At 33.7% G+C, this 12,006-nt stretch overlaps 1 protein-coding gene across 2 annotated transcripts in view; it reads right to left on the reverse strand.

Annotated features, from left to right (window-relative positions):
• Positions 1–12,006, reverse strand: part of LOC119637211 (netrin-A) — a 107,841-nt gene that overhangs the window by 39,098 nt on the left and 56,737 nt on the right. For both annotated transcript variants that reach the window (XM_038033073.1, XM_038033074.1), the window contains exon 2: positions 2,001–2,189. In XM_038033073.1, the coding sequence (XP_037889001.1) occupies positions 2,001–2,189 (189 nt within the window). The remainder of the gene's footprint in view (positions 1–2,000; positions 2,190–12,006) is intronic.

A 12,006-nucleotide genomic window follows, 5' to 3' on the forward strand; every position in this document is an offset into this window, starting at 1 on the left:
GTTTCTTTATTATAATAGCTTCAATGATTATTCGATGCTGTACGCTCAAGTCAAGTGTAGCTTAGCGAAATTACGGAACTCACTTACTAGTAAAGACACAAATGTGGGTCAGGCGCAATAGGCTAACTTTATGCTAGAAGCAAGTTCGTTTCCATTCAGGAGGTATATTAATTACGTAAGATTAATAAAAAAAGCGAATATTTTTAGCGCGAATTCAAAACTGATAACAGCTATTGAATGTGTGTGCAAGTTTGAGATCGACTTCCTCATAATCAGCAAAATGCATCTTTGGAGAGGTTCGTAAATATCAAACGTAATTTAAGGTTACTAGAAAACACTTTTACTTATGCAACGTACAATGTAGTGTAAATTATGATGAGCATGAGCGTTTTAGGCGCCAAGAATATTTCTCTTTTAGTTTGTACAATACTCTATAGATATGTTACACTCAATCGGGCGATTCTCTTTTTGTTTGTATGTATACATCGTTCCTTACAAATTTTACGATATTGTGAAGCGTAACTCGATCGGATAATAGCTTATCAATTGTAACCTAATCAGAAGAAGTGATGTGTGCTGAAAACAGGCGTTAGGGTACCACAGTTTAGTGGTGCTAACAACTTTTCCTGAGAGAGTCTTGTTGCAAGGGTCATGGAAAACTGACGACATCATGAGTTTTGACATGTTTGCGCCCGTTTTTCACCCTAACCGTACCACTTCTTCTTGATTGACAGTTTCTGGTGACAATTACATTTGGTTGACGCCACCCTCGCTTCCTAAGTCGAGTCACCATGGAGCATGGATTCAGCATTATGGCCGAGTTTAATGGTTTACTTAATCTGCATTTACTTAAACTTTTGATATCGTAATGGAGTGGCATAATGCTTGGAATTAATTGAAAAAAAAAAAAAAAAAACAAATTTCTCTCAAGTGGTGTCCTTTCTTTTATACAACTCATTGGACACTGAAAGATTTCAAAAATTAATTTGTTTAAACTTTCCTTGACAGCTTCCGTTGCACCGTAAAGCTTAGAGGCAATACTTCTCAGAGGGAAAGGATACTTATACAAGTTGTACGACCTTGTAGTGATACTAATTACATTGCGTTCTCCGAAAATAGACAGAACTTGTTTAATTCCCATTGTTCGTAGACTCAACAAAGGAAACATTTTTGTATTCCGTAATAAATCTACGATTTTCTGTAATTTTTGCTAATTTTGTTTAATTATATACATTTGAAGCATTCATTAAAAACGTAAGAGATCATCGCACTGATACATACATACATTTTGCTTATAATACTCATATCGCGCTTCCAGAAACATGTATTTATAGCTTTGTGTGTTTATTTAATTCGTTTGAATATAAATTTATGAATCATTCGGTTAAAAAATATTTCAAAATTTAAAGAAAAGGTGTCGTAATCACTTTCCTAATTAAATTCATTTCTTTTATTTTAAATTAAAATTCTTGACAAATTTTATTGTAAACATGACAACACACTGAAGCCTTTATGCAGAGTATTTGATGTTCCTTTCAATCTCATTCATTCTTTATTAACGTGGTTTTGCCTAAGCTAACTAACAAACATATAAATGGTTTCTTTATTTATTTCTTTTTGTTTTTTTTAAATAACATAACGAGCCATGAATGAGTTTTGCGCAAAATTTCATATCTGTTTTGAAAATTATTGTTCTGTTTCTTTGTGCAGCGTTATATGCACCACATATACAGCGGCCGGTTTATAGTTGCCGATATATCGAATAAACTCGATAGCTGTCGATTATCGACTCGCTGTAATGAGTAGTAAGCTTATAGCAGTCAAGACAGTATGCATTTTTCTCGCCATCGAATGAAAAAGCCCTTGAATCATAGAATTTGCCGCCGAGGAACATGTACAAATTATGATTGGGTTTACTCGATATCAACAGCTACAAACCCGCCGCATATTTACTGGGCATTGAATATAAGAAGACTTCATGGAGATTTATATATACGTACGTTTACAAACTCGGCGATGATTTAAGGGTTTGGAAGGATCACGATAGAAACCTTCTTTGCAATAATGACAAAATCGACCCGTGGTCGCATGACGACAATTTTGACAAACTCCGCCAGATACACGTCCAGATAATTTGAATAGTTCCATGTTGAAACGGCATTGGCGCGCATGATTGTTGCAGTTGCAAACTGTAAAAGCAAAAGAAAACAAAGAAAAAACAAAATGAAAAGAAATGTTAATGAAAAAGTCTTTTAAAGAATATATATATATATATATATATATATACTTATGTTAGTTTTTGATGTCATATTACTTTTTTTTATCTACATTATTGCTTTGTTGATTTATAATAAATTGCTTGCTTTTCCGATGGCATCTGAAACGATCAACTAATTACCGCCACAAACGCGTATTTTTGGACTATTTTCACTTTATTACTAACGATATTTTGTATTTGGGACTTTCTGAGAAGAGTAGATAAATAAACGTTTAACTAGCTGATCAACATTCTGACATTAATGTGGATAATCCCGATTTCGGAAAAAATTACACTTTCTTAATTACATCCTTCAAATCGGAAACGAAACGATGCTCCATAATTTCGGATATATCCATACTCGTATGAAAGACTCCGAGGCGACGCGGGCCTTGAGCTTGTCGTCTAATTATTCACATAGGCATCTGTAGAGAAGGTCGGTAAACTTGACTTGAGTTCTTATTGGTGTAGGACAACTTAAGCAAATGAATGTTGGCCGATTGTCAGTGTCATTGCCGTCATTAAATCTTTCTCTGAGAAGTATAGCGCAGTCTTAATCTTTTGGTTTTTTTTTTTTTTTTTTTTGGTTTAAATCGGAACTGACTTTCTTTACGACTAATCAAGACAATAGCATTCTTTGTAAGAAAGTGAAAACGGTTAAAGAGTACCCACTGCTGATTTGAGGTTCAAGCTGATTGGTAATATAGTGGGACATAGTGAAGCTAGTTGGAGTTAGAACTCATGTCAATGACTGCAAAAAAATTTAAGCTATGGTAAAAAGACAGGCTACCACGACCCCATATACTTTTAACCTATTAGCTTAAGCGACAAAATCACGTTGCCATAAACATAAAATTGCTTTTAAAATTTATAGACAATAAACAAATAAATTTTCCTATAAAGACTTTTTAAAAGTGAAGTAAGGCGTGATACAGGGGACAAGCGTCAAGCACAATGACGTGACTACAAATTTCAAAATGCATTGAAAATTATGCCCCGTAGATTAGACATCAATATACACAGACAGATAATATTGTTTTAGAAACGATATTGAATTGATCGATATAAAAAGTGGATCGACATTAATTAAGTCTTCGGTTGTGTTGCATTCACCCAAATAAATTTAATGTACCCTAACGTACTATAAGGGTAAAAAAAATATTATCCTTCGGTTAAAATCATTTCATTGTTAGTCTTTAACATCTTCTTCAGAAGACGTTGTCTAACTACGATGCATACCTGCAACAGCCAGCATAAGGCCTTGCAACAACCTTTATATAAAGTTATTCGTGCATCTTACTTTGATGAATAAATCTCTTAATAGAATAAATTCAATGCAAAGCTCTCTGCCATGTTTTGAGCTGTCTTTCATAAAAGAACGAGAAATTTCTAATTATCATTTTGTAACTACTTCAACCAATTGTTCACCATATGACACAATCCCAGTTTCAATTTTAGCGGTAAGTATTCCTTTACATAAACTGGCAATGAGACACGCTTATAGAGCGAAACTAACTGGGACTCTGGAATATACGAAAGAATATAACTTGGTGTTCTTCTGTGAGAAGAGAAAATCGGGCACGATCTAGGCCATACCATTGTTAACATGGAGTCGGCTAATAATGAAAGCTCTTAGGACGATAAGGGGTAGCCATAAGAACTATCTGACGTACGATGAAGAAATTCTTGCAATTTCTTGCTTCAGTTCGCCGTCTATCATGGGGAACTGATGTTTTTTTCAGTATGCTCGGTGATTTCATTTATTGTATTATGTTCGCATAAAGATCTCTACAAAAGTCTTAAACTCTTCAACTAAATTAAATTATATTAATTCTGATCTGCATTCCCTTCGTCTTTAATTATTTTTATATTCATTCATTCTTCTCTGCCTGCATTCAGCCGAATTAAGCCACACTTTTTAGCTTAAAGGCTTAATCTGTGGCATTATGGAGCAAGATATCGATCAGCAGGAACGGCAAAGTTCAAAAATTTTGCAGTTCAAACTACACAAATTATAAAATATGTTTTCTCATTTTTTTTTTTTTTTCGGGCAGGATGTACCAAGAAGCGCACATATCTCTAAGTAATTACACACAAAAAAATTACTGCCACAAAGTACGGTTTACCTTAGTGAAATTGGAACGCGCGAACACCGCCTTAAGAGCCGCGAGTAAGCTTATGAACGGAACATATTTTTATTGCTCGTGCAAAAACTTTCGTCAATCAACGGTAACGACATCAGTGGCTTCATCGAAAATTGACATGAGTGACAAAAGCTTATTCGCATTAATTTGTATCGCCATTATAGAAGACTACAATCATATTCGCCAAATAATTTGATAACATTCGTATGATCTTAATCATGAATTGTATTTTATTACATTGGTAGTGTAGCGAAATTCAAATTGCAGACTATAGCACCACAAATCCAACCTGAGTCTTTCGTCTGAGAGACGGACGGCCTTAGCCGCAAACTGTACGATAATTGACTCTCTTCGCTTATTCTTGTGAGATTTGATCACAAAAATTTTGAAAGGAGGAACGAGCTTGATGAGTATTCCTTGCGTGGACGTGAACGTGCTAGCCACCCAAAGCAAATATATATAAGTCCCCAACTTTTATCTTATTTATAAATCGATCAGACCATCGTTAACAGCGTTAACTTGCAAGCCATTGATAATGATATCTGAAGACTTTTGAGATTACATTCTGATCTATGCATTTTAAGTAAAATACGTTAAAAGAATATTTATAGGCTAGCACCTACCATTGAATGCCCTATACCATTTTGCTTAACGTAAGGACTTGATAGAAGGGCTTTTCAAGCTAACGCATTATACGTGAAGTGAAAGTAACAGTGTTCCGAACTGAACCATTTTTAATAGCGTTCGTCCTTCGGCCAAAGCACGTCGGTGTAACAAATTACAGCAAAATATGTGAAAATCTGCAGCCGATAAATTGATCACAGATTGATAGATATCAGACGGACAGATGGACTCACAGACAGATAAGCTTAAATCGTTTCAGAAAATCATTGTGAATTGTTCGGTATAATGAAAAGTGTTTATAGCTTATGTGCTTCTACACGTTGTACACGATCTCGCATAAACTTCATATACCCTTGTACCATAAATGGTGTACGGTGTAAATATATACATTTCAGTAGTCTTGTTCAAACTTTGAAAGCAGAAAACGTACGGACACACGAACCAATTGATTCGCTAATACCAAATATATTTTTACCTTTGATAGAACCTTTGGAAGTCACAAAATAGATAACAAAGCTAAAATGTCTTTCTTTGTGCTAGCGATGCTAAAAATAACAAAAAAAAACATGTACATATATTTATTTAAAAAACAATTTTTGTTTTTTTATATACATATAGCTTTTTCTGGTTTGCTATGGGTTTAAGTCATTTAGCCACCGCGGATATTTTGCGAAAATTCGTTTGATTTTTAAATCTAAAATAAAATAGTATAAATACATACAGCAGTATTTGAATTGGTTCGATGCTGAGATTTTGGAGGAGGCGGACACAGCTGTGTTCCCTCAAAATATCAAGTTGACCAAACAAACAAAAAAAAAAAAAAAAAAAAGAAAAAAAAAAAGGAAAAAAGGAAAACGCATAGTTCTAAAGACAACGAAGCTTAATTTTGGCAAAGTAAATTTTGGTATGCGTGCTGCTACCTCGAACGCTGAGTATAATTGACGAATTAAATCGTAATGCATTTCAGAGCAATAACGGCAGTGGAAAATAAACGCACCGCAGCAACTAGAGCGACCAAAAGTATCACTGCATATATATATGTTAACGGAAATTTATAAATAAAGAAAGAAACGCATCATAACGAACTATACTTGCCTTAGGACGAATCTTGGATACCTACAGGTCGAGATAAATAATTTTTCTTTCGTATCGGTATAGCGATTAGGCGAGCAAAAAAATCATTTGCCATCAGAGGATAGCTAACGTAAGTTATAGTTCGACTAAATTCAAAATATTAATTTTTCAATTCTTTGATTTTCTTATTTCCCTTGGCTATCGCAGTAAAGTGGCCATCTCTCTCTTTTACCAAGTTAAGTTTCAGTTTGTTTTGCCCCAAAATATTTCAATTTTAGAAATGATGTTAACAAATGAAAGCAAACAAGGGCAAAGCTGATCTAGGAAAGCAGGCGGAAGCCGTGAATTTTGTTTCTTGTTTTATTGAATGAAATGAAATTCAAACGAAATCCGGATAACTTTGTTCTGCACAGTTGCAGGTATTTAAAGTAAAAGCCAGAGAGAATCTAGTAATGCAAAGTGTAAATAAATTGTGGGGGAAAAAAAAAATGCTATAAAAATAAAACTCCATTGCGGATTTCAGCTGCAAAAAATTTTAAATAAAAATGTCTTCGAAACAAATGATTTTTAAAAATAACTTAAACAACCGTTCGTGTTTTTTTTTTTTTTTTCTTATAAACAGTTTGTTGTGCAATACGAACAAAGGAAGCGACAGCATTAGCTGCTTACACAGAGACCTCACAAGAAACAGCAGCCATAATAATAATAATAATAATAACAATGACCACTTTCTTCTGATATGACACATCTGAATTTATGTATAATTATTGCTTAAAAATGAAAAAAAGTGAATAAAATAAAAAATAAAAAAATAAAAAACACAACATTTTTGTTTGCATTTACGTGTGAAGACGTTGTTCCTCCATTAAAGGAAAACCTTTTTTTGAATTATTGCTAATGCGTATAACGTATATTTAATTTGGAAATTAATTAATAAAGGTTCCATTAGCTGTGTGTGTTGGGAAATTAATTAAGTACTAATTGATAATTAAGTTCGAATTCTTTAACAGTTATGCGCAGCTTTTGGGCAGAATGCCTGGATTTAGTTTTTGCTTTACAGTAAATTGTGTTCGAACTTGTCGCGGGCTATTCAAATGAATTAAGTCGAATAATTCGCAGAATGAATGCATATATTTTTGACAAACATGAACATATCGAATCGATTTCGAATCATCCATCTATCCTCTGGAGTCGCGATTATCTTCTCCGTGCCTAATGCGACCAATGCGAAAATATGAACACTCTTTCTAAAATTCCGCATTAACACTTTACCGCCCGGTTGCGGATCTATTTTTCTTTTGGACTGTCGCGCCGAACATCTGTGCTTTTCATATGCTCAGATAAAATTAGGCGTTTTCTCTTCTTATGATGATGTTAATGTCAAATTATATTCACTTTATCTATTGTGATCTTTATACCTTACACCAATTGTAATGGTGTATTAAATTTGTGTAGGTGTGTGCAACACGCACAAGGATTTGACATTAACCTACCTTTTATTATATCGCTTGATTCCGAAAATGAGTTGATCTCGGGCTATCTGATCTAAAACAGCCGGGTATGAATAACGGTAGGGTGTTACACTTGTGGGTACGTGATCTCCGCTAGTGTTTTCACTTGTTATTAACTTAATATTTGTTTTTTATTTAAAGTATGATATCGTTCAAAACAGTCCATCTTTGTGTAGAGGAACATTTCAACAGTTTTGTAGGCAAAATATGTTCCCCTCGTGCCTGCAAAACTCTGCCTTGTCTTTGAGGCTTGATACTTGGATCGTTAGTCATTATATGCATAGATTTTTGGACGGATTGGTAGACTGCCGCTAGGTAAACGCCAGGGATAAAAATCCGGTGAATAAGCTAACGGTCGGTTGGGTGAAGGGAAGAAATGTGTGCATGGTAGCACATATTAGCTAAACGTCTTCTCTGGCTATGTTTTTCTTAATAATTATTATTGAAAGTTTCGGAGGATATAATCGCTTTGCGAATTTAAAACCGATTTCAATGCGTATGCAAGTGAAAGATATATTCCCATTTTGATCTGAAAGCAGAGCCGGTTATGAGTGTAAAACTGAATAAAAAACTCGATCCTGTAGATAGACAGATTTTTTATAAGAATTATATACTTGTAGATATCAGACTTTTTTAAAATGAATATCGTATGACGGTGCATGAAATATATACTAGATAGAGCTGTAAGAAAATATTAATGCGATCGAACGCGGTTTGTGCTGCTTTCTTTACTTAAGAGACACGCTTCTAAAATAAATTTATGATTAAGCTTTTTACGCTTTTACGTTAATGATACAAAAAAAAAAAAAAAAAAAAAACGACTTTGGCAAATCGCATGTATCTCTTTTGATATAAAATTTCTCCGCGGCGATTAATATCTTCAGTCAGTCAGTTTAAGCCGTTACGGAGAAAAATAAATGATTTTAATTAATCTAATTTTTTATATTTATATTATGCACATATACGTATATATATACAATTGTTTAAATGTTCGCTTAAGATTTAAAATTTATTTCTTTTCTTCTTTGTTGTTTTAATATGATTGATAGGCTTTTCATCGTATTTAAATTTCACTTTTTAGAACTTGTTTGGATTTGTATTGCGTTTCATTTTTAAATGAATGTCATTTAACTAATCCGGCTGCCATGATGGCCTAATGTCTGGTGGCGTTATAACTAAACAAAAAATATTGCGCGTTTTGCTTATATGTGTGGGTATCTAGAGCTTACTGGATATTGATACTACTGTAACTAGATTTTATATATAACTGGGTAGTATGTAAACGAAGCCTCACCTCAAATATATTCTCTAAATTCTTTCGATTATAAAAATAGTAGTCATTTAATTCTTCATCTGTTCCTCTCTTAAGCGATTTTTATGAAATATTCTTTTTTCTTATTTTTTTTTGGTTTTAATATATGACCTTCTCTCCAGTATTGTAATTTAGCTGTATTAGTTATATAAGAGAAGAGAGAGAGAGAGAGAGAGAGATGATTAAGCGGAATCTCTCATTTCCTATCCGGTCTTTTTCTTCTTTTAATAGCTAAAATGGTTCCGAACCGTGTATCTGTCTATTATTGACTGTCAAAGCCCAAGCAACATGAACAAGTGTAAGCCGTGCAAATGAACTTTGAACACTAGTTTTAACTGCTGCGAGGGCAGATATGCACATATATGTTGGGCTACAAACTCCTCCCCTGATTGTGGATTATCCTCAAGGCTTGTCACCTATTGATTACCCTTTTTCCTTGAAATTGATGCAATCGTATTTAGCAGATTAGAAGCGGAAACGAATCAATGACTATTTCGCCTCGAAACCACGTAATTTCTATCGTGAAAGCATGCATAAGGTACCTGATGACGGGCAATTGGTGGCTATGATTATTAATTGATCATTAATTAATCTTGATAACGAGTACGTTTTAATTAAAGTTGAACTTTATCAAAAACCGGAAAGAACTGTGTTGACACACCTAACATGTTATACCATATGGCGGCAAGCGGATTTCTGTGATTTACAAGCAAAACAATCAAATTAGTATACGCCCCTTTTCCCAATGGTTAATAAAAGTGTAATTAAATAATTGAGTTTAGGCTTCGCATGTAAGTGTAGTTAAGTCTTTTAACTAGTAATTTGGAAAATTATATGAATATGTATTGTATGCTGCGCTCGTGTCTATATGGCTTCTTTGCACACATATGAATATGAGAAGTGCGTGTGCGTGTGCGTGTGCTATGGGATTTCTTTTTTTATTATTGTATTATGGCAGGAAGTTACAAACAAAAAGAAAAACTTAATATAGCTTTATTTATTGGTAGCTGTAGGCAACACTTTCAACACTAATCTTAAACAAGTTTTCTGGCTATCATTGTATACCTAGTTCTTGTAGTTATTTCCTTTGTAGGTTTGTATTATTATTTTTCTTTTTTTTTGTTCGTTTCATAAAATTCTTATGCATGCTGTGCATAATTAAGAAGCTATCAAGGCAGCAGAAGCGCAAACTTACGTGTTTGTATTAATACATAAGCATATCCACAGACATGTTATTTAACTTGAATAGAATACTTTTGATGGATGTTACTTGGAACTTAAACGGGGCTAATGTATAGGAGCTTCACTACACCAGTTCTTATTCGCAGTAGCTGATAGTAGAGCATAACCGAAGATTCTCTCAACTACATATTAATTCATAAACCCGAAAATTTTTAGAATCTATATAATCATGTTCAGAATGACTATGCGTTTGTGATGGGTTTCTTACAGAAAGCTGAAATGATCGGATATGTACAGAGGAAATTTAAAAAGGACCTCATTCTATCCATAAGAATTTTCTTTACAAGAGATCAAATATTATGCTTGCATGAATTATTTTCAAGGGAATCATAGGATAGGGAATCATGGGATAGGGGATAGATAAAATCATACGAACTACAAGTTCTGTGTACTCCCTATAGGCGCGGTAAAATATATAAACATGACCTTTATTTCTGACTTGGAAAAAATTCAATCTACGGCCTAAGGCAATGCTCCAACATAACCCCATAATTGAAAGCCTACTAGATTTATATCACGAGAGCTTTGCGGCAAGCTTATATAAGAATTTTTGGGGATTACATGGCCGCTGAAATTTTTTCGTAATAAATAATTTATGCCACGAGATGTCTGGCAGTTTGGAACATTTTGTTTAAGCCACATCTCGTCCAAATCGAAGTCCCCTAATTCGTGCCATAAAAAATCAATTGTAATGCTTCTGTAGAGTTCTAGATCTATGGTTACGACAATGACACTTTCATATTCAAAATGTTGAGAATGACCCTTTCAGCCCAAAAACCGAATCCAAAGGTTATTACAGTACACGTAAATATCCTTTAGAAATATATTGCTGTGTTTCCCTTTTGCACCAAAGTAATAAAAATCTATATTTGCGAAGCCATTTACCGAATTGTGATCTTCACCCACATGCACGTAACGTAGCCGGGTTCAATGTTTTCGCACTAAGTTTCAACAATTATCGTGGGCTCCACAACTGTGTACGAACTTGCTGTCTACAAATATTAGCAAAGTCCAGATAATATATTGAAAGGCAAATTGATCCATATCTCAATCAGAAGTGCGTGTTGCTTATGTTTACTTTTGGAAGCCCAAAATGCATGATCCTAAACAGATCCTATGTATATGTGAAAAGTGTGTGATGTTCGTTTTAAAAATTTACCTTAAGTAATATCCGCCTTAAGTAAGATTCACCTAAAACGGAGCGAGCATCATTTTCTTGGATTTATTAAATAAGCCGTACACACACATAATTACCTTCAATTGCATAAATGCTAATGTGAAAAATGCCGATTTAATGTTTTCAGTTTTTTTTATAGCGAATGCGTCTTCAAACCAATAATTTCTTAAGCTTTTGAATTTTATTTTTGGTTTGATATTTTTCTTCTTTTTTCACCGTTTTTTTTTTCGTAATTATGCTGAGCTCTTGCATTGTCAGCTTGTGTAATTCTTAAATGTGTACCCCTCCCCTCCGTCTTTCACTCTTTCTCGTCACGAAACCGTTAGTCTTTGAAAAACCCCTCAATTATATATCTATGTGTGCATGTTTTGACATTTGTATCGGTCTTAATAATCGATGTACATATCTTATTAGATATGTAATCGTAACAAATAAGCTTAACTAATTGAAATCGTATTAAGAAGAAAATGTTCAAATTTAATGTCTTTTTGACTGAGTGTAAAATTGCCAGTGTTACTATATTATGGCACATTTTGATTTATATAAATAAAAAAAAAAAAAAATGATAAACTTAACGAGGAGAAAAAAAAATTGTATTTGACTTAGGTCGAACTTTGTAATACCTATTTTATGCGAGTTTTGTTGTTGTTGTCTTTCAATGAATA

This window comes from Glossina fuscipes, unplaced genomic scaffold (assembly GCF_014805625.2).
Source record: "Glossina fuscipes isolate IAEA_lab_2018 unplaced genomic scaffold, Yale_Gfus_2 43, whole genome shotgun sequence".
NCBI classification, from domain to species: domain Eukaryota; kingdom Metazoa; phylum Arthropoda; class Insecta; order Diptera; family Glossinidae; genus Glossina; species Glossina fuscipes.